The sequence below is a fragment of the Haliotis rubra genome, unplaced genomic scaffold (assembly GCF_003918875.1).
Source record: "Haliotis rubra isolate DU_JTF1 unplaced genomic scaffold, ASM391887v1 Scf373, whole genome shotgun sequence".
Taxonomy (NCBI): Eukaryota; Metazoa; Mollusca; class Gastropoda; order Lepetellida; family Haliotidae; genus Haliotis; species Haliotis rubra.
Genome location: NW_025767050.1, coordinates 515,784 through 540,587, shown reverse-complemented (window position 1 = coordinate 540,587; position 24,804 = coordinate 515,784). Strand labels below are relative to the sequence as shown.

Sequence of the window (24,804 nt, the reverse complement as noted above, 5' to 3'; positions counted from 1 at the left end):
GTTTCTAACGCCAAAATATAATATTTCACAAAACAACCTAGATCTTAAAAAAACACATCAAGACCAAAAATGAACAAAAACAAATCGTCAGAATATTAATAATGGGTTCGAGGTTTTAAAAAATGATATTTCTATAAACAGAATATATATTGCCGAGAATCATTATTCTTGAAAAAGCCGGGCATCGACTTATGGCTAGAACTGATAACATCTTTTGTGGGGAATTTAAAGACCTATTCTAGCAGCTGAATGTAATGTGTTGGGGCCACGGGTGGCCAAGCTGTGTAAGGCTACACAATGCACTGATGATGGGTTCGAACCCTAAATTGGCCCAACTTTGTGCTTCCCTATCACTTGAAGCTGGCACGGTGGTATTTACCTGCGATGCTGCTCACCCACACTAATTAGTCATGAAGAGATAGAACGCACAGTCCACAGAGATGATGCTGACCAGTGTCAGCCAAAAGAACACGTTGTCCAGGAAACAGCTGACGTCCTTCCACGACACATGCCCGTCGTTGACCTTACCATTGACATCAACCACCTTAACCGTTCCGCTGCCCAAGGTATCCGCTCCTCTGAACTCGTCGATGGAACTCTGTGATGCGTTGGTCGTTGCAATGCATGTAGTATCGGTGTTGCCGATTTTGTCACCCCTGGATGCATTTGTCGGTTTAAGTTTGTTCTTATGGTTCCGGGCCGTGAGAATGCCTGACTGTCTGGTAGCGTTTCGTCCCTTGCTGGCCTGGACCATTCGGACGAGGCGCGGATGGACGGCAACGGAGTCTGGTGTGTGGTAGGCGTTGCTGACGATGACGGAGCCGAGGATGGAGAGACTGCTGAAGACGAGGAGGATGGAAATGTAAATGAGAAGAAGAGAGGGGTCCTCGGAGGAGTTGGGGATGAGAGAACTGATGTAACTGAGGAACACAGCGAGGGCGAGGAGCCCCGTCACAGACACCGACAGCTTCTCCCCTGTACTCGGGGGAATGACGAAGACGAGGATGTTGAGGATGGAGATGACGTTGATGGGGATAATGATGTTCAGAAGAAAGAACAAAGGCAGACGTCTCAAAGTCAGGGAAAGGCGGATTCTTTGTCGAACGACTCCCGACGGATGACTTGCGACAGGTTTCTGATATTTGGCTGACACGAGGTCCCACTCTCCATGCTTGAGTTTAACTGATAAAGGACTGCGATCATTAGGGTCAAACGTCAGATCAAACTCGTCAGTCATGTAGTCTCTGGGTTGAAAATCCAGATGGCAAACCTGAACGTCGAAAGGAAACTTGGAAATACTCACGGGGCAGAAACTTTGGATGAAGACATCTCTTCTCACTCTCAATTGCCCCATAGAATCCACGGTGCAGGAAAACCCAGATTCTATGTTGGTGGTCTGGTCGCTTGGCAAGCCATCCACGAGGTACAGTTTCGGCAACCAAACTTCGTTTGTTTTCGGATGAAGTCGGGATATTCCGCCATATTTGGATGTGTTCCATACAAGAAAATTGTCCTTCCACTCCACACTGATAGTAGCAAGTAGTGAGATCTGCTGCAGGACTTCGTCAAGGTTAACAATGTACCTCGTCTTTACTGACAGTTTAGCTACCACGATCTCTGACTGATTAAAAATAGGTCTAGTTTTAACACTGTAGTGATCAAACATGTCTCTCAGCAATCTGGAGTGATCAGAAGCAGTTGGCGCACACATCGATAACTGCATAACCGAAAAGATCAGAATTGTCAAACGTCCAATGAATGTAGCAGCCATGTCCAACTCGTTGTGAGTATAAATATCAGCAGACGACAGCAATCTTCTACGCGCTTGTTAACGTCAAATGAACCAGTCGCCCTTTTGTGTTGTGTGGTTTTATTGACCTAATCAGATTTGTTCCATGTGTGGATTGTCATGCTGCTGGTGTATATTGACAATAGCGGGAGATGACGACAGTAGCAGCGACTGTAACAGGATAATACTAAACGATGTCCCGTGTAATACCATATTTATGAAACGAGTGAATGGTTTGGTATCTAACGAGCGAAAGCGAGTTCATTACCAATACCATTCACGAGTTTCATAACACGGTATATACACGGGAAATAGTTTAGTATTTGATCTAAAATTCACCCAACATTAGCAAAATAATATCTCAGAATTCAAGTTACAGAACGAGTGCATTACGCCGTCATATCAGGGGTCACGCGTGTGAATACACTTCATTTATGATAGTCATCATTAGTCTATTTAATTTGAGTTTTTAGAAATAAACAAGGGGGTATGAAAAAGGGTTCAAATGACTTCTAGCAACATATTATTATTTCTTATATTGGTCATCGTTCCCGGCAAAGAACAGTTGAAACGATTCCTAAGAATTCAACGAGTGCATTACGCCCATTTAGTTACATCACGTTACTTTGGTCATGTGACACAGTTTGGTCATCGTTCCGGCAGCACGCGATGCTATTACACAATGTGTAATAACATTGTAGATTTATCAAACAGTGATATCTTCAGTAATAATGTGAGTTATTAAACACATGCAATGTTTCTTGAACTGTTGAGGAATTCTCATGTTAGAATATTGGTCAGTTGAGGTTAACGATGGTCTGGAGACCGTGCCATATATTATCTACACAATCTGTCATATTCATGTGTAAATCTGAGAACAAGGTGAAGAAGCAAGATATCTGGAGGGGGGGGTGGGGTGTTGGGGGTTGGGTAGGTGGGGATCAGTTGATTTAGGAACGTTTAGTGAAACGGAATTTGTACAGCATTTATGAAGACATTGAAGGAAAGTGTCTGAGTGTGTTATTTGCACATTCCCATATGATTATATTTTTAGATATAAAGTCCAGTTAAAACTTGTCACAACAATCTTTGAACACAACTTGCATCTGTTCCAGAAACAGAACATCTGGGAGAAATAAATAAAAACAGTTCTCAAGGGCGGAATTTCCCCTTTTACATCCTAAAGAAATGAGAATTGACTTGCCTGATTATTAATGTCCTTTGGGTGTGTATATATAAAGTACAGGTTTACACACTTGGCAGGATCAATCCCGTACACCTGATGTCCCAGACAACTGTCTCCTCGTCTTGGAGTGACGTCATCACGCTACATGTGAGTAAAACTACTGGAACCAAGAGCTATGTTTTATATAGTGGGGGCGCTGTGGGCGACCTGTCTAAGGCGCCAGGCTGGTGAGCCAGCCTGAGGTGCGAGCCTGTGGATCGAGTCCACCTGTGAACGTGTGTACAATCCTTGGAGTCAACTCGGGGTGCAGACTCTTTCAGTGTTGTCACAACCCCTAGCGTACACTACACAACCCTGTGCACTTAAAAGAACCCACAAATCCGTTGGTATATGACCAGATGGTGGCCACATGAATACGTGCAAACACGTACCTAGTTGCGGGCACAGCAACATGCAGTAAAACTTGGACAAAGTACTGTGACTATGTTTCCCAATCCACCCAGCTGTGAATGGGTACCTCGTAAGGATAGGAAAGCCACATTAACTTGGTGCGCCCCGTGGCTGCAAGAGTTGTATGATCCCCAAGGAGTTGAGATTGATAATACGATGTGCCGTTTGAGTTTGACATCCGATGTTCGGGGGGAAATCAAAGCACCTTTGAGCAGCTGAGCTGGATATTAGTGCTTTACAAATGTTAGTATAATAATATAAATTGCCGTAATGATATTTGCTTCATCATTTTTAGAACTTACTTGGAAGGAATCAATATTTAACATTGCCACATGAACATATATCGACATTCTAATGCAGCGTAGGTTCACTGCATCCAGAAACGTGAGAGAAGGATGTTTCCGTGTCACTGTGGCATGTGTGGGGATGTATCATGGCGTATCAGGATACGCTGATTTATGGGTTCGAATCTAGTGTATGTGTCTGTGCTTTGAGACCACTTGATGTAACTGAAATACTCACTCCACTGCTGACACAACCGCCAATGTACTCACTTACCATCCACCTACACATTCACTCACTCACACATGAACATATACAAGTACAGTAAAAGAAAACGAACCACTTGAAACAAAGGGTGTTCCGACTGTGTCATTTCGATTCAAGTATGTGGGTTTACTGTGGGTCTGTGACAGGGAAGTTCTGATAGTGATAATGTATTTCATCTACTGATCAGTTGATTAATGAAAGCGTTTCCAAAAACAGTTGAGTACATTTACAACTCTGTAGATCATGTATATAGAAAGTGAAATGTGTATAGAAATGAGAAAGACAAATATTTACCAATTTGCATCGACTTGAACTGAATCATCAGTACTGAGATTAGTATGCAACTTCGACTGGAACACTTTTGTTCCATATTACTGGAATTTTAGGAAGCTCGATGCCAGGTAAACACCACGCCGTCTTAGGTTTTCAGAAGGACAAACATTCACAGTGAAACAATTTCGTTTTGGCCGATAATAAATTTGTAATTGACTTACAACGTTTACCATTAATAAATTAACACATTTGTTTTTTTAAACTTGCCTTTGAAATGCAGATTGCTTGCGGTCTGTAGTGAAACTTAATAATAACTGGGATGAGAAATGCCGATTATGTCATAAAAAAAGGTCAGTCTTAGCTCTGTAGATCAGGGATTACATTATTTTAAATCTGCTTCAAGGAATAGTGTCCGAAGGTTGGACACATTCAGCCCCGGGCACAGCCTGGTTGTCAATCATATTGATGGAGTGACCCTTCACTGACCACTGACGCACTCAAATGGGACGCCAGCGACAGACTGGAGCATATAAAAGCTCCCTCTAACCTGGCTTGTCATCTTCAGGGGGTACTTGTTCGTCATGAAAATTTCGTTTGTCTTGCTCCTTCTTGTCGTGGTTCTGGCGTCCGTCGGACTTGGGCAGAGACCTAGTAGAAGGTGGCGCAACGGAGATGCCAGCCTTTTGGGTGGGGGTAGACAGTTTAGGACGGCGGGCAATGGTGAAGAGAGAAATGTTTGGCTTAGCAGACGATTCCGGGCATGGAGAAATCAAACCAACACTATCACTCATGGCGATACAGGAAGTCGTCTCAACTTCAATGCTCTGCTGAGACGTAATCGGACAGAGAGTAGGGGTTGGAATGTTCCTGGGATTTCATTTGCAGGTTTATCGAGGAACCGAGGAAGAGGTGAGGGCGGAAAGCAAACAACCGGAAGTAAGGGAGATATTGGAGAAATTACAACCGGAAGTACGAGAAATATAGAAGGGCAAGATACCGGAAGTACTGATGGGGTCAGAGAGCAAGGGACCGGAAGAAAAGGCCTTTGGGGACGTCGTGGAAGGCAACACTGGAAGGGCGGCCAAAGACGTGGCTTCTTCCGAGGAGGAAACAATATTTTGGTATTTCTCATCTGACTGACTGACTGACTGACTGACTGAGTTTAGTTTTACGCCGCTTTTAGCAATATTCCAGCAATATCACGGCGGGGGGACACCAGAAATGGGCTTAACACATTGTGCCCATGTGGGGAATCGAACCCGGGTCTTCGGCGTGACGAGCCAACGCTTTTAACCACTAGGCTACCCCACCGCCCCTTCTCATCTGATCTCTTCTCACTAATATATTGATATGAATATTAACTTGAGAATATGTGTATGTGTGTGTGTGTGTGTGCATGCGAGAGTGCTCGCGCGAGGAGATCTGCATATCGCTGCATTTGGATGATATGTTCAGTATACTGTATATTTTATTCCCCCAGCCGAACAACATCGTTGTTGCCAGCTGGACTCGCGATTTGGGGGACAACGTCACGGTGACAGAGCGCGTGTTTATGAACAGAACCGCGCAGACAGCTTTCTTCGTCTCCTACAACGAAGATCTCCAGGACGGAGGCACTCAAATGTCTGTATCGGCGTACGACTTCAACAGTGTGAGTAATGACAGATCCGTGAAAATCTGGTTAAAATTAGTCTTCAGCAATCATTCTTGTCGTAAGTGACGACTAACAGGATCGGGTGGTCAGGCTCGCTGACTTGGTTGACACATGTCATCGCATCCCAATTGCATAGATCGATGCTCATGCTGTTGATCACTGGATTTTCTGGCCAAGACTCGATTATTTACAGACCGCCGCCATAAAGCTGGAATATTGCTTAGAGCGGCGTTAAACAACAAACAAACAAACTATTGCATTTATTACAGGCATTTACAACATACCCTCAAAACTTGTCCTATGGTCTAAACGCATGTGTGTTCTGCACAATACTGTATCTTCAAGAACGTTTCCATGTAGATGGTGGCAGCCACGAGAACGCAGATAGACAACAGCAGTGTGTGCATCATTGTTCCCGGCATCTTCATGGACGACTTCAACACCACCGCCGATAACGTGGCAGCCAGAAGTGTATGTGAAGCGCTTCTACAACATATATAAATAAATAAACACTAATTCCTAACATCCATGGTACGGTGTCGTTTAAAGATATCAGCTGATGTTTTATCCTGCTATACTATTCAGTAAACAGAGAAACTGCAAGAGTTAAAAGTATACGTCCAGTGTGTATATTTGTTTCATAAAAGAGATGATTATAAACTACTTTTAAACTTCCAGACTGATGTGACAATGCCCCTTGCAAGCACCAAAGGCGAGTTTACCTTGACACAAGGGGAGCAACTCTTGGAGGAAAATAGGCTCAACTCCACAGATATCTTCCTAACCAGGTTTTGTCGTGGTCGTTTTGGTACCCCTGCTGTCGTCATAGACGCTACCGTAGTAGCAGATGGTAAGTGTAGTTTAATAGGCTAGAATTTATACATTGTCAAGTTACATCTGTTGAACTATATAGAAAAAATACATTGCTGTATTAATACGGAAATCCACATCAACGTCCATCTGCACGCTTCGCAACGACCCTAACGTGTATTGAAATGTTTGCTTCTTTCCAGTCAACACGTCAGATCCTCAACGTCCGTAATTTGTGTTGCCACAAAAGTATATGTCAAATTAACCACCTCCATGAATACATCCAGATTCGATCCAGGTTGCTCTTTGACCAATCTCATTGTGTTAAAGTGTGTCTTTATCGTAAGACTGCGGTGGGGTAGCCAAGTGGTAAAGCGTTCGCGCCTCACGCCGAAGACCTGGGTCCGACTGTCCACATTGATACAACGTGTGAAGCCTATTTCTGGCGTCCCCCGCTGTAATACTACTGGAATATTGCTAAAAGCAGCGTAAACTCACAGACTCAGTTTTTTAAGGAAAATATATATATATATATATATATGTATGTGTGTATGTATGCATGCTGCATGCAGACTCAGTTTATGTAAGGTAGGTAGGTAGGTAGGTAGGTATAGGTATATATATGTATGTATGTATATGTATGTATGTATGTATATAGTGTTCCTAACCTTCATTACTTTTGTTTCCCGGCGCTTATTAAAGGCCCGGTGCTTATTTCTTAAACCGCTGCTTTACTCCCGGCGCTTATTAGAGGAAATAAGGTAAATAGTATTACTTCCCGCCTCACTGTCTAAAAGAGTTTGGTTTTACGCCGCTTTTAACAATATTCCAGCAAATATCAAGGCGGGGGACACCAGAACTGGGCTTCATACATTGTAAGTTTATTATAAGGTATGGGAGTTCCGACCACCTTAGCGCTACGATCGCTTTGTGAAATGGGGCCCAGTCCGGTAGGAGATGTAAGTATATAGAAACCCCACAACTTCTGACGATTGTCATCACTGACGAAGTCTTCTATGTTCCAGGAATGACGGACCTCTCTGATACCCGAAGCACCACCGTACCGACGATGAACGGGAAGGTCATCATTCACGTCCCGACTACCTTCACGGTGAAGACCCCGAATGAATAACCGCCACTGACGTCAATAATGTCTGCCTCGACACTCAGTATCAAGGATGTCTTTAGATTATCTGTGTTATTCCTTTGAGCGCTTACCGTATTTCATCCAGTAAACGACAGTCCGATATTTGTTTAAAAGCATTATTACTATTTTAATATTAGAAAACACATAATGAATTGTATCATCGTCTCCCAATTTCGTAGATCGATCCTTATAACGTCAATCACTAGATTGTCATGCCCGCATGACCCTGTGAACAGTTTGGGACACAGCAACAGTACCTCCTGTCTGTCTCACCTGTCAATCTATGACCCTGTGAACAGTTTGGGACACAGCGACAGTACCTCCTGTCTGTCTCACCTGTCAATCTATGACCCTGTGAACAGTTTGGGACACAGCGACAGTACCTCCTGTCTGTCTCACCTGTCAATCTGTCACCCCATGAACAGTTTGGGACACAGCGACAGTACCTCCTGTCTGTCTCACCTGTCAATCTACCTCCTGTCTGTCTCACCTGTCAATCTATGACCCTGTGAACAGTTTGGGACACAGCGACAGTACCTCCTGTCTGTCTCACCTGTCAATCTGTCACCCCATGAACAGTTTGGGACACAGCGACAGTACCTCCTGTCTGTCTCACCTGTCAATCTATGACCCTGTGAACAGTTTGGGACACAGCGACAGTACCTCCTGTCTGTCTCACCTGTCAATCTATGACCCTGTGAACAGTTTGGGACACAGCAACAGTACCTCCTGTCTGTCTCACCTGTCAATCTGTCACCCCAATGAACACCTGTCAATCCTCCTGTCTGTCTCACCTGTCAATCTATGACCCTGTGAACAGTTTGGGACACAGCGACAGTACCTCCTGTCTGTCTCACCTGTCAATCTATGACCCTGTGAACAGTTTGGGACACAGCAACAGTACCCTCCTGTCTGTCACCTGTCAATCTATCTGTCAGTTTGGGACACAGCTGTCTGTCTCACCTGTCAATCTATGACCCTGTGAACAGTTTGGGACACAGCGACAGTACCTCCTGTCTGTCTCACCTGTCAATCTATGACCCTCTATGACTTGAGACTTGCCTCCCTCAACACTTAATGAACGCAGTTAACCATTGTTTTTCTTATCATCTCCCTTCTTTTCCGATCAATAGCCTCAACCCACTGAGAATTTCTTTCTCTAACTTTAATGGACGGCCCTTTGTAGCATCTTGTTATTCAAATTTTACTAAAACAAAGAAGGATGGTATCGAATCAGTTCAGTATATGTCTTGATGAAGGGAATGTAACAAACTGGGTAACAGAGAAATAGTTAAGCTTGTAATTGGAGCTCAGTGCAAATTTTCTCTTATAAAAAGATGCGTTGCTATTTATCAATCGAATCTCGGGCATCACATCAGTTGCGATAGTTGTCTCCCCTGTAGCCGCTCTCATGCCCCGCGAATCTCTCTCTCTGTGTAAAGCTGAAATAGAAAATGTTTCAGAATACATATTCCAGTACTGCCTTCTGCTGATGTATGCATAGCGTCACGGAAGCTGTGTAAAACCTGGTACAGTGTGTCAGCCCAACTACACAAAGACATCTTAGCGCTACCATCCCTCAAGGTCAAGGGAGTTGCAAGAAAACAGTGACACTGTTCTAATGTTATATGTTTGACTGTTGTTTTAAACTCAGGGTTTACTCCAAGACCCAGACCAAGGTTAATTACCTGAAACTAGCCTCATCTGTTTACATCTACTCCTATACCCAGACCAAGGTCAATTACCTGAAACTATCCGCATCAGTTTACATCTACTCCAAGACCCAGACCAAGGTCAATTACCTGAAACTATCCGCATCAGTTTACATCTACTCCTAGACCCAGACCAAGGTCAATTACCTGAAACTGGCCGCATCTGTTTACATCTACTCCTAGACCCAGACCAAGGCCAATTACCTGAAACTGGCCTCATCTGTTTACATCTACTCCTAGACCCAGACCAAGGCCAATTACCTGAAACTGGCCGCATCTGTTTCCATCTACTCCTAGACCCAGACCAAGGCCAATTACCTGAAACTGGCCTCATCTGTTTACATCTACTCCTAGACCCAGACCAAGGCCAATTACCTGAAACTAGCCTCATCTGTTTACATCTACTCCTAGACCCAGACCAAGGTCAATTACCTGAAACTGGCCTCATCTCTTTACATCTACTCCTAGACCCAGACCAAGGTCAATTACCTGAAACTGGCCTCATCTGTTTACATCTACTCCTAGACCCAGACCAAGGTCAATTACCTGAAACTGGCCTCATCTGTTTACATCTACTCCTAGACCCAGACCAAGGTTAATTACCTGAAACTGGCCTCATCTGTTTACATCTACTCCTAGACCCAGACCAAGGTTAATTACCTGAAACTGGCCGCATCTGTTTACATCTACTCCTAGACCCAGACCAAGGCCAATTACCTGAAACTGGCCTCATCTGTTTACATCTACTCCTAGACCCAGACCAAGGTTAATTACCTGAAACTGGCCGCATCTGTTTACATCTACTCCTAGACCCAGACCAAGGTGAATTACCTGAAACTGGCCTCATCTGTTTACATCTACTCCTAGACCCAGACCAAGGTTAATTACCTGAAACTGGCCGCGTCTGTTTACATCTACTCCTAGACCCAGACCAAGGTCAATTACCTGAAACTGGCCTCATCTGTTTACATCTACTCCAAGACCCAGACCAAGGTTAATTACCTGAAACTGGCCGCATCTGTTTACATCTACTCCTAGACCCAGACCAAGGCCAATTACCTGAAACTAGCCTCATCTGTTTACATCTACTCCTAGACCCAGACCAAGGTTAATTACCTGAAACTGGCCTCATCTGTTTACATCTACTCCTAGACCCAGACCAAGGTCAATTACCTGAAACTGGCCTCATCTGTTTACATCTACTCCTAGACCCAGACCAAGGCCAATTACCTGAAACTAGCCTCATCTGTTTACATCTACTCCTAGACCCAGACCAAGGTTAATTACCTGAAACTGGCCTCATCTGTTTACATCTACTCCTAGACCCAGACCAAGGTCAATTACCTGAAACTGGCCTCATCTGTTTACATCTACTCCTAGACCCAGACCAAGGTCAATTACCTGAAACTGGCCTCATCTCTTTACATCTACTCCTAGACCCAGACCAAGGTCAATTACCTGAAACTGGCCGCATCTGTTTACATCTACTCCTAGACCCAGACCAAGGTTAATTACCTGAAACTGGCCTCATCTGTTTACATCTACTCCTAGACCCAGACCAAGGTTAATTACCTGAAACTGGCCTCATCTGTTTACATCTACTCCTAGACCCAGACCAAGGTTAATTACCTGAAACTGGCCGCGTCTGTTTACATCTACTCCTAGACCCAGACCAAGGTCAATTACCTGAAACTGGCCGCATCTGTTTACATCTACTCCTAGACCCAGACCAAGGTTAATTACCTGAAACTGGCCTCATCTGTTTACATCTACTCCTAGACCCAGACCAAGGTTAATTACCTGAAACTGGCCTCATCTGTTTACATCTACTCCTAGACCCAGACCAAGGTTAATTACCTGAAACTGGCCGCGTCTGTTTACATCTACTCCTAGACCCAGACCAAGGTCAATTACCTGAAACTGGCCTCATCTGTTTACATCTACTCCTAGACCCAGACCAAGGTCAATTACCTGAAACTGGCCGCATCTGTTTACATCTTCTCCTAGACCCAGACCAAGGTCAATTACCTGAAACTGGCCTCATCTGTTTACATCTACTCCAAGACCCAGACCAAGGTCAATTACCTGAAACTGGCCTCATCTGTTTACATCTATTCCTAGACCCAGACCAAGGTCAATTACCTGAAACTGTCCTCATCTGTTTACATCTACTCCTAGACCCAGACCAAGGTCAATTACCTCCCCTAATTCGTACATATACACTGCATAGCGTTCAAACACTGGCGACTCACCGAGTACAGACCGGCGCGGAAATCTGCAACCGTTTGGTTCTCTGAAATGAAGCAAAGATATCGTCTACGTATAATAAAATTAATGCTCTAACAATAGAACTGGAGAATTATAAGATGTGTTATCAATGTAACGGTGTCAACATTCAGTACTTGGAAACCGATAGTTGTGGTAGTAGAGGTGATAATGGCAGTCGTAGTGCTAGTGAGTGACTGAGTATGGTTTTTACTCCGCCTTTAGCAATATTCCAGCAGTATCACGGCGGGGGACACCGGAAATGGGCTTCACACATTGTACCTATGTGGGGAATCGAACCCGGGTCATCGGCGTGACGAGCGAACGCTTTAACCACTAGGCTACCCCACCGCCCCTCGTAGTGCTAGTAGTAGTGGTCATAGTGCTAGTGCTAGTGGTGATGGTGGTGGTAGTAGTAGCAGTAGTAGTAGTAGTGGTGGTAGCAGTAGTAGTAGTGGCGGTGGTGGTGGTAGTAGTAGTGGAGGTGATGTTGATGAGAGTAGTAGTAGTAGTAGTAGTAGTAGTAGTAGTAGTAGAGGTGGTAGTAGTAGTAGTAGTGGTGGTGGTGGTGTTGTGGTGGTAGTGGTAATGGTGGTGGTGGTCGTAGTAGTAGCAGCTGTAGTGGCGGTGGTGATAGTACGACTCAGATTGGTAGTTGTAGCATTAGCAGTATAGTCTGTTTGCAGTGAAAACGTACCGCTGAATTTCACTTAAAACCAAAAAAGTAAATCACATAAAGTGAAATTAAGATTGCGAATCCTCATGATTTTACCTTGCCAATTGAACATTTATTCAACTTATTATAAAAGTTATTTAATAAACGATCATAGTTTCAAATCGCTATTATTGGTTTGTATTACAAGGGGGTACGCGCAGTAGTTGGAATAGTGAAACAAATGCACGTGCGGTCAGTGAAGAGCGTTAACTTAGACTACCGTAGAAAACAATTATTCTTGTTCTCGGGGTTTCATTTAATGTGCATACCCCCTTGTAATACATACCAATAATAGCGATTTGAAACTATGATCGTTTGTTAAACAACTTTTATCCTAAGTTGAATAAAATTCTGAGATTTTAATGTTCAATTGGCAAGGTAAAGTTATGAGGATTCGCAATCTTAATTTCACATTATTTGATTTACTGTTTTGTTTAAAGTGAAATTCATCGGTACGTTTTCTCTACAAACAGACTATAGTTGTTGTAGAAGTAGTAGAAGAAACTTTAAATTGAATTGTGTTGACAGCAGCAGCAGCAGCAGCAGTTGTAGTAGATGCGAAATGCCTATACTGACCCGAGTTCCGACCCGACATCTCGAACGAAAGCAGACTGAAGCCCTCTGTCAGAGTGTTGAATATCCTGTGAGCAACATCCGGGTGGTCACCATAGCGACACGTCCACTCCGCAACGAACTCGTACGGCGACACAACACCATCCACTGCCCCCAAAACAACATAACCCAGAAACTGACATTTTAAACAAGCCAACAATGCCCGTATTGCAATGGTGATATTCAGAGGAGGCAGGTGGCTATTCACGCAATTCAGGATCCGCAGATTGTGGCGATGTAAATCACTTCATGTTTGAGTTCAAACAACGCTGTATAGATATTAATATACAACACTGGAATAGTAAAATAAGAAACTCATCATTTCTTGTAAATTATGGTACATTTAAGTCACTTCTTGAACCTGAACTGTATATTTCCTGTGGCGCATTAAACAAAGATCTTATGCGAACGTTGATCAAATTCCGATGCCAATCACATAACTTGAATATACAAAAACAACGTTTTTCAAAGATAATTGTCCCATATAAAGAATTAGTTTGTAACAAATGTACTTTAAACGTGCTTGAAGACGAATATCACTTGTTGCTAATATGTCCATTTTATAACCGATGCAGATCCCAATGTATTCCAGCCTATTTCTACAGCCCACCTTCAATTGTCAAATTTCGAGCCCTTATGGAGATACACAGTGTCACTGTTCTTAAAGGAATATGTATATTCCTGAAGCAAAACCTACGTTAAAATAATTGTATTATGAATTATATTTCAACTCTACACACCATGACAATGTTGTATTACCTGTTGTACTCTTGGCCACATGGCCTTCAATTCTGAATAAAGTGAAGTGAAGAGTTTGAATCCAGTATTCACTCCGATCAAGGGCCTTGATATGTCTACATCATACCCCATCCTATAGATTCCAGACATGTACCTTCACGTTATGCTGACTCGTTGCGCAAAACAGCGTAACTCAATCATACACCCACTCAAACTAACATCTAGTCTCTGAAATGAACATATTTTACTGACAAAGTGGTTCCTAAATTATGATCATAAAATATAATGAAAAGGAGCCCAGAGACTTTCTTCATTTTCAGCAACTGTGTTATTCTACACTCGCCACATATTCTAAACTTGCATGGGCTCTCTGGGATATACATTTGTATTTGTTTCCGGGTGTGTATGACACTCAGACTACCACTCAGTGTTAAAGGGAGGATATCTGAAGCGTAGTTTATGTCTTAGCGCTTTGAGCATGCACAAGAGCGTGGATACAAGCGCTTTAATATATACTGAAAGCCATTAAAAATGCAATTTGACATTCATACTTTCTTTACTCACACTAATTTCAACATATATAAACCTAACTGGCAGATATGTTTTAAGTGAACATCTGTGAATAATTTCATCTGAAAATGTCCAGTCAACAACAACATCAGTGACGCAACAACGACATCACACAAAGGAGGGGTCACTTGCAGTCAATATCGTGTGTGTCCACCGTGCGCTGCAAGACATGCTCGCAGTCTTTGGGGCATTGAAAGACACACATTTCTCAGGAACAGCTGTTGGATGGTCTGCAGCCTCTGATGGTCTGTGGTCTGATCATGACACCACCCCTCAAAACGATCATGTTCAAGGACACAGTTTGGCGCAAGTCTTTCTCCTTTACGTCGATAAATCTGTTGACGTCCATCTGCAAAGGATAAGTTAAACCTGGATTCATCTGAAAAATGACATCTGGCCATGTCCTGTTGCCAAGATTGGCCCCATTTGCTGCCCATCGCTGTCTGGCAAGTCTGTGGCGATGCAATAAGGTTGGACCACGGTACGGGTGACGACACCGGATGTTGAAGGCAGCAAGGCGTCCTTGCACCTTTTGGGCGCTGAAATGACGTTGACTTGTCCCAATTGTCCTCCTTGCCTAATCATCAGCTGTTTGGAACCGATTTCGCAAGTGTGAAACTCGGATATTGCGGTTTTGTCGAGCTGTTATCACAGGTGGTGCACCAGGTCGCGGACGATCAGCAACACTTCCGGTAGCCCGAAAACGTTGTCTGAGTCGACTTACAGTGGATGGATGCACATTAAAGTGCCTGGCAATCATCACATCTGAAGCACCTTGGCTGACCATACCGATAACCTGATTCCTTTCGTCTTGTGTCAAGTGTGGCATTTTCTCAAAGTGATTGAGTTCCACAATTCCTTGTGCTTTTACAGGGCCTGGGTGCAGGTAATGCATGTGCACAACGTGTTTCATGAATGTGGTTGTGTTTACGAGAAATGTCAAAGGTTCAGTTTTAAGTATCAAAGTTCATGTGAGAGGAATGCTCCGGGACTCGAACTCGAAATGGGCCAGAATAACAGCCTTTTATCCCTACATCCTCTGTATCGCAGGAAAAAATCTTCAATAGAACTTTTGTAAGTTTCAGGACAACAAATACCAATTGCGTTTTAAATGGCTTTCAGTACTGTCTCCAAACGTTTCTTGTTAATTTCTTATTTATTTCAAGAGCTTTAACATATTTTTGGTTATTTTCTAAGTCCTTTTCATATAACACATGTGTGTGCACAATTCCAAAGAATGTGATCGAATAGTTTGGAAAATATTGTTGTTCTAAACTTCAAGATCAATTTTCTCGAAAATAGGTTTTTAGGACCTGGAACACTTTGGTTTTTAGGCGACGATGGGTATCATGGCTGCTCCAGGCTCAGAAGGTAAAACCATCACACCTCGTTATACCGGACTTGGGGGAACATATATCCAGATATATATAGAAATTGCCAAATTTTGAAAGAAACTTGAACAACGAGAAAATAATCAATGTGACGAGAAAAACTTCCACTTTCTAGAAATATCGAGAAAATGAATTAACGACAAGTTACTCTTAAATTTCGATTGTATTTTTAATAAACTTGATCTAACGAGAAAGAATTGAAATAACGAGAAGCAACGACAAAAAAATCGACACTCCGAGTTTTCGAAGAAATTTAAATAATGGGGAAAAAAATTAAATACGACAATGTAATATAAGTAACGAGACTATTGCGAGTGAGAACATCACTGAAAGAATGTGAAGGAATGAAAGAAATTGAGCTTAAACACCTGTGAACAGTGATGCCTTGGTGAAACAATGACTACGGATATGGTGGTGACCAATTATACATCATAACTTAGTTTCGAACCTACGGCGGTCACATAACATGAATTATAATTATCATTTGATATTTTATGATTGTGAAACGCAACTCTAATAGCGTAGGCTATAGAAGTCAAACACCTCCCAGTAGAGGAAATCTCAAATCAAAAATTTCACTGACGGGAATATTGGGCCAAACAGAAAGGATTTCTGAAAACACTCTGCTACTAATCTTTGACAGCGCTATGTTGCGGGTATGCTGCCGAAAGTATCATTTCTCTCAAAGGGAAGGGGCGGTGGGGTAGCCTAGTGGTCAACGCGTTTGCTCGTCACGCCGAAGACCCAGGTTCGATTCCCCACATGGGCACAAGGTGTGAAGCCTATTCCCAGTGACCCGCCGCGATATTGTTGGAATATTGCTAAAAGCGGCGTAAAACTAAACTCGCACGACACCCCTGCAGTTACAGAGGGTGTTACATTGTGTTAACTAATGTCAGTCAGGCTGGATGTACTCACGTGTCGCGGTATGCACGTGTCGCAACCACCATCATGATGAGGACGAGGATCCCCGGAAACGTTCCCCACCACGTCATCAGCTCGCGCACGTCTGGAACACACACGGATTAGCTGAAATGTGAGTGAGTGATCTTTAATACAGTCGCCCAAATCCACTTTTTACAGTACTTTTAAATCTGTTGTAAATACGGAGCAATGCGTCCACGAGATTAATCTCAGAATATTCTTCATTTCATTATCCAGACTTAGATGTTCTTCACATGATCTTATGATCGAGAAGGGCAGATATTATAATATTCCAAGAGAAAACAGATTGTATAAAGTTTGTACATTAAATGTACTTGAAGATAAGTTCCACTTGCTGGTATGTCCTTACTACACTGATTTAAGGACCAAATGTCTACCGCAATATTCCCATACATATCCTAATACATGTAAATTGGTTAATAAACTTAACAACACAGCATATATTCACAAACTCGGTATGCATATCCCCCATGCTTTTGTACATAGAAAACAACGCCTGCAAACATCGTGCTTGTACGCCATTATCGCTATCTCACTTTGTACTATATTGCACAAATCACTTTTATTCGAGTACTGAATAGGTCACAGATCTACATATGCCTGTGGCCTCTTCAGAACTTGAATAAAAGAGCTTTGAGTGAGTATTTTAATGTGAGTGACTCGCAGGGACTTACAGGACGCGAATTCCTGCGTCCTATACGCATAAACATTGACAATAGACGCAACAAAATTTACATTTGTAAAAATTCCAATCAACTAACTATAGGTTATCACTGAGTTTGCTACTTGCTGGGTTATGGTATCATTTGCAATTCAATTACTGTAATAATTAAGTGATGATCATGATATACAATACAATAACAGTATTAATGATATTATTTAAGTGTCTGGGACCCCCATTTCGTTGTTCAGGACCCCTGAAAATTAAGAGTATGAGTCCAAGGGACCCTCAAATACAGGACTCAAGGTAAAAACCTTGAGTGTGTATTAATGTTTAGTCGCCATCAGCATTACATCCGTTGTAACACGTCGTGTCAGGAGGGTGTTGGAAGAAGGCTTGAAGTGACACGGGTTAACACTCTTATCACAGTCACGGATCAAGGGTTCTCAAACCATAAGTAAAATCAGAATAATTTGGGATTCGATCAAACGTGATTCTACATTAGAAGTGGCAAATATAGTAGTGGTAGCTGAAGTTGTAGTAGTAGTAGTAGCAGTAGCAGTGGTAGTAGTAGTAGTAGTAGTAGTAGTAGTAGTAGTAGTAATAGTAGTAGTAGTAGTAGTAGTAGTAGCAGTAGCAGTAGCAGTAGCAGTGGTAGTAGTAGTAGTAGTAGAAGTAGTAGTAGTAGCAGTAGCAGTAGCAGTGGTAGTAGTAGTAGTAGTAGAAGTAGTAGTAGTAGTAGTAGTAGTAGCAGTAGCAGTGGTAGTAGTAGTAGTAGTCGCAGTAGCAGCAGAGGGTAGTGGCAATTTGTTCGTTTGTCTATGATGACGGTCAGCAGATAATCGAGTCTGGACCAGACATACCCGCATGCAGTGTGCGAAATAGCCACTGGTCCGCTAGCCCGTGGCTAGTAAAAATCCAGTCGGGCTAACAAATCTCCACAGTCACTGGCCTGACTGGTTAGTGAATTTTCATGGGGTCATTTTTAAATACATCACTCTCTCCGACTTAGTAAGTTATAATACACGTTTAAATCACGCAAGATTATGGCCTGTTTATTATTATGTTCATCATATTAGCAGCTTAATGATGAAATCCGTGTCATGCCGACAGTATCTTATTATGATATCTTGCAATCTTTCTGCTTAGTTACTACATTCAAATTTCGGGCTAGCGAATTATTTTGTGGGCTAGTAACTTTCAGGTATAGTTTGCCCGACTGGCCAGCAAAATTTGGAGACTACTTCGCACACTGCCCGCATGGTAACATCAAGGGAGTCGATGACATGCATCACATAAGTTAGCGAGCCTGACCACCTGATCCCGTTAGTCGCCTCTTACAAGAAACATAGGTTGCTGGACACTACTTCTACCTCGGATCGCCGCTTTTCGCACTACTACTACTACTACTACTACTACTACTACTACTACTACTACTACTACTACTACTACTACTACTACTACTACTACTACTACTACTACTGCTGCTGCTGCTGCTGCTGCTACTACTACGTCTACTACTACTACTACTACTACGACTACGACTACGACTACGACTACGACTACGACTACCGACCGCCTCCGTGGTGTAGTGGTTAGAGCGTCCGCCCGTAGAGCGGAAGGTCGCGGGTTTGATCCCCGACCGCGTCATACCAAAAGACGTTAAAATATGGTACTTGTTGGTCCCTGCCTGGCGCTCGGCATTAATGGGTACAACAAGGACTGGTCGGCTCGGAGTCAGTATAATGTGTCTGAGTGGGGTATTCATGCTTCACTGCGGCATGGTAATTCAGTGAGGTAGCACTATAAAACCAGCTTAAGCCTGGGCTAGTACAAGCAGCCGCACATACACATACACACGCATGCACGTCGTCATATGAGCGAAAGATTCTCAAGTACGACGTTAAACCCAATTTCACCTCACCTCACCTCACCTCACTACGACTACCACTTCTACTACTATCATTACATATCAACGATCCGGAACTTGGATAGCAAGAATAGTACTGTCCCGATTAACGAGTGTCATTTATTCAAGATAGTTTACTTGGTACAGGTAGTGTTTTTATGACGACTAAAACGTCGCTCAACACAAAGTCTATGCTCTAATGGTTTATACTAAGAAAGGAATGTTAAAGAGGAAAATCAACAAACTCTCGTGTCTATGAATCATCAGTCAAATTATGTACATAAGTGAAGGCGCGTTCATATCACTATTAGAAACCTTGTCTGTTGTTTCATGTGAATTATTCTGAGATATATACATGTAGTTATAATAATGATAACTTTAACACCCAAATGGAAAATAATAGTATTACACTTAAGAGAATGGACAAATAGTAACTCACCTTTGGGGCTTGTATCTACAGTACTCGAGCGATAGATAGGGTTCTGAGTCCTCGCGCCCTAGTTTGGGGACTAAATAGTGTTTGTTTTGATAGCCGAGCCGGCTACGCGAACGATTTTGTTTGACCCAACATTTCAATGGGGTGTGTCTTGGGCCAAGCCTGCTGTAGTCGTCCTGTCACGCCTCGATTTGGTAATTGCGTTACGATGTTAGCAAACGTTATTTTAACAGAAGCATTGGCGTTACACTTTGAAATTGGGACCAATATTCATTTTAGCAGTTCAATTCTTATATTATAAGCTCATTTTCATTATTTCAGTGGGTTGATTTATAAGTCGGTTTCAGCTCATCCATGCAAAGTTCTGCTTCACAAATTCTTGTTCACAATCCCACCCTAGTCACCCGTGCAACTGTCAAACAACCTACTGGCCCATTACCTATCTACTGGCCTGTATATTAGCCACCATATACTGGAAAGTCGGCAGTGTTGTTTCTCGTGGTCCAGAGACTCGGAGGGCAAATGTCATTGACGCTCACAACATGACAGAGCCCAGGAAAGCAAGTATTTACACATTTCCTGGACGGTGTATCAACCCTGTGAAGTAGCTGGATTAATGGGTTCTACATAGGTCAGATTTTTTCAAGACTACGTTCATCAAAATTCATTGTAAAGTTGTAATGAAACACCACCTCTGGTGTTCCATAGCCTCATGCTCTTTGCCCAGACGCCACGATCCTGAACTGGAGGTCCGACCCAGCTTCCATACTTAATGTCAGGAGGCATTACTATTAAGACCTCATCTATCCAGCCACGTCATCGCCACAGCCGCAACGTCACATAAATAAACATCCCCGTCCCCATTGAAAACCACGTCATCGCCACACCCACCATGTCACATCCCAGTCACACCCGACATATATAACTGTTGAAGTCACATTGATAAGTAGACACTTCCTCAAACATCTCAACCATACTTGGCGAGCTGGTTCGGTCTTTTATTCCCGAGTGTCTCTCTATAGCCGGCATTACACATACAGTATAGAATCATGAAGTCATCTGTAGATCAGATTTCTAATCAGTATATATGATCCTGAATCTGCCATCGAGATTGGAACAACAGGTATGTTGGCCTGGACCCAGTACGTGACTTGATCAATAGCGGCATGGCATGAAAGCAAGAGGCAGCTGTCACGATATAGCAAGGAGGGTTCACATCGTGCTGAACTCATAACAGTTCATTCTTTCGCACGACTTCATGTACACTTGCGAATACAGGTTGCCAAACCATCCAGGTCGCTGTACTTAGTTGCGTCCCTTACATGTACCAGAAAACTATGATCGTGGGTTCGCATCCAAGATTAACCCCGATCACGTGTGTAGGATTATCACCATCGGATCTGCACAAATTCTGTAATGGCGACGTCAAACTGGTGTCCCTTGAGTGTGCATGGCGATGTACTGCACGCTCAACTCCGGGTTTGAGACAAGATGTAGCCCGAGGTTGTTCATGCTGCCGTACGGGGCTGAGGGGTAGCCTAGTTCGCTCGTCACGCCGAAAACCCGGTTTCAATTCCCCACATGGGTGCAATGTGTGAAGCCCATTTTAGGTGTCCCCCGCCGTGATGTTGCTGCCATACAGTTCTGGTTAGCCCGGCCAAGACACGAGTATGGGTATCATACTGTTCAGGTTAGCCCGGCCAAGACACGACTATGGCCATCATACAGTTCAGGTGAGCCCGGCCAAGGCACGAGTATGGCTATCATACTGTTCAGGTGAGCCCGGCCAAGGCACGAGTATGGCTATCATACTGTTCAGGTTAGCCCGGCCAAGACACGAGTATGGCCATCATACTGTTCAGGTTAGCCCGGCCAAGACACGAGTATGGCTATCATACAGTTCAGGTTAGCCCGGCCAAGACACGAGTATGGCTATCATACAGTTCAGGTTAGCCCGGCCAAGACACCAGTATGGCTATCATACAGTTCAGGTTAGCCCGGCCAAGACACGAGTATGGCTATCATACAGTTCAGGTTAGCTCGGCCAAGACACGAGTATGGCTATCATACTGTTCAGGTTAGCCCGGCCAAGACACGAGTATGGCTATCATACAGTTCAGGTTAGCCCGGCCAAGACACGAGTATGGCTATCATACAGTTCAGGTTAGCCCGGCCAAGACACGAGTATGGCTATCATACAGTTATGGTTAGCCCGGCCAAGACACGAGTATGGCTATCATACAGTTCAGGTTAGCCCGGCCAAGACACGAGTATGGCTATCATACTGTTCAGGTTAGCCCGACCAAGACACGAGTATGGTCCCGGCATACCTGGGATATTACTATGGCTTCACTCAGTGTACCTTCCCATACAATGAAGGGGTCCTCAGATGATGCATGGGGCACTGGGAAAGGTTTCTGATAATTGTCTTTCTCACCAAAGTGAGGTCAAAATGTAAATACAGAGGAGGCAGTCCGTACCCACCCATGACTCAACATATTTTCGACGATCACACAAAGTGGGGTCGTACCCACTACTAAGTTAGATCTGTACACACTACCTGCCCCCTACCAGCCCTTATGTACATGGTGTAGATAAGTATTACCAACGCAAGGGAGACTTGGTAATATTGACAATTACGAGGCTCTGTACACACAAATTTGAATATTGCGCAAGAGAAAACATACCGTAATATATATGTTTGACCATAAACAGTGACTTTTCGTTTTGTCGCCTGCTAACATCATGCATTTGTCAGCTGGTGTGTTCTGGCTTTGAAAACATATTTAGTCAAATGGTCCACACTCGATTATTTACAGACCCCGCCAGATAGCTGGAATATTGCTGAGTGTGACGTAAAACTAAACTCATTCACTCACTATTTAGTCAAGTCTGCCTGGTGTGGGGTTTCTTTCTTCTTCTTCTTCTTCTTCTTCTTCTTCTTCTTCACGCTGTACTAAGCAATGTACATACCCAGACATTCTGGTGATTGATACTACGAGGTGTTACCCAAAGCGTCTGTTGTGCATCCAACCAAGTCACCAAGTCAGATTCCGTAAGTCACCTCTTAGTTCTAGCCAGGACTCCTCAGGAGGCTCCCTCACAGGGTGTCACAAGTTGGATGCGGGGTTTAGACGACTATCACAAATTCCACTATGGTCCAGAAAAACTAACCACTTCACTGGAGTATCTAGGAGTGGAACCCATGACCAACTAGCCCTACCATGACTGTGGGTCTCAACTCTGCACAGTCAGATTAGATGTTCGAGTAAGTTGTTGATGATTAATCACTTCACATGCCCTTCTTTGTCTGGCGGATTGACACATGCAGACACAGTGGACATGGAAGTTTAGAGATATTTTACAGATATTGAAGATACCCCAGGTTATCTGGTCATTCGAGGAACTGTCGATGTGTTTGGAGACAGCGTGTAATATGGAACTCTTCGGCAGCAGTCCAAGAGCATGACAGGTACTTGCGGCATCAAGATTTGTGCTGGAACCAGTTACAACTCGACAGATATGAAGGCATGCAAGGGAACATGACCGGTCAGCGTATTGTGGACCAAATGTTACACCCAATGGTCATTCCACTTCCTAGGGAGCACCTTAACAATTATGTTCCAGAATGACAATCCTCACAGATCATGTTACAGGTCTGTTTGAGGCAGCATGTGTCTGAACACAGTTCTGGACAGTCAGATCTCCAGGCATGTCGCCAGTCATGACACTGATTGAACACCTGTGGAATGTTCTGGTCCGACCTGCAACCGACCTGACCAGTCCCAGAATTTGCAACAGTGAGAGACACAGCTCAGTGTTCGGTTTCCAGTATGACCAGATAACAAGCACATTACCATAGACCAGAGATTGACTGTAATATGAAGATTAAATTCCACAACTTCATATACTCTATGGGACCAGTGCTGATTTTTGTGTCGAGATGCCAATATGTTTTAACTTGCATTCATGTAAAATTACCTCAATGAATAAAAACATTAGTCTTCCAAATCAAAGCTATGGCTTGAGCCAACTAGGGGTTGCTGAAATCATGACAAAAGTTACATTGCCATTTCAAAAACAACAGATATTTAGTATGTGACCTGAAGTGGTTGCAATATGAAGAAGAATGATATATGTGTAAACAGTGTAATTTCACAAAATATGATGGAATAATTTATTTTCATATAATCTGAACTAATTTGGTGGTTCCCGAACATACTGTTCCTTCTATAAACCAGATGGATCCAGGATAAGATGCAAATTAGAGACTTGCAGCACATACCACCACTCCCAACCTGATCCTTCAAACACTGTAACCGCAGACAAACACAATATTTATACATGATATTGATATCTGAAACTGACCTCAACAAAACACCTTGTCGCTGGCTGACTTGGTTGACACATGTCATCGGTTCCCAATTGCGCAGATCGATGCTCATGCTGTTGATCACTGGATTGTCTGGTCCAGACTCGATTATATACAGACCACCGCCATATAGCTGGAATATTGCTGAGTGCGGCGTAAAACTAAACTCACTCACACACTCAACAAAACACTGATCACCGACATTATTGTTTTGCAATGTAAATGCCAGGTGTTGAGCCAACAACAAAAGTCATGCAGATATTTTGGAATCTTGTATTACAATGAGGCATCAATAATAGCAGCAATACAAATATAAACAATATCAGACATAAAACAGCATACCAGGATGAGCCATCAAAAACTATTTGTCACTAGATCTTATATTAACGTAATAAATATAGTCATAAATAGCATGCAGGAAGTATACACCTTGGCTATACTGAGATATATACAATGGTAAAAGCTGGACTATACAAGCCTACGGATACAAGCAGTCCCAGCCAGGAACTGGTTCATAAGCAGGAGTAACCAATAATACGCTATAGGGGGATATAGCTAAATCATGGGGCATAATGTCATCAGCCATGAATAAACAGATGACAATAGAATATTCTTATATT

At 43.2% G+C, this 24,804-nt stretch overlaps 2 protein-coding genes across 2 annotated transcripts; both read right to left on the bottom strand.

Annotated features, from left to right (window-relative positions):
* Positions 1-400: 400 nt before the first annotated feature.
* On the bottom strand, positions 401-1,666 carry LOC124286032 (acetylcholine receptor subunit alpha-like). Its single transcript, XM_046722348.1, has one exon. It carries the CDS (start codon positions 1,664-1,666, stop codon positions 401-403), a length of 1,266 nt encoding a protein of 421 aa, XP_046578304.1.
* Positions 1,667-8,903: 7,237 nt separating this feature from the next.
* On the bottom strand, positions 8,904-14,032 carry LOC124286031. The gene is made up of 4 exons (XM_046722347.1): positions 14,028-14,032; positions 13,127-13,362; positions 11,823-11,863; positions 8,904-9,300 (listed from the first exon to the last, which is right to left on the bottom strand). Exons 1-4 carry the CDS (start codon positions 14,030-14,032, stop codon positions 9,268-9,270), a joined length of 315 nt encoding a protein of 104 aa, XP_046578303.1. The 3' UTR covers positions 8,904-9,267.
* Positions 14,033-24,804: the final 10,772 nt, after the last annotated feature.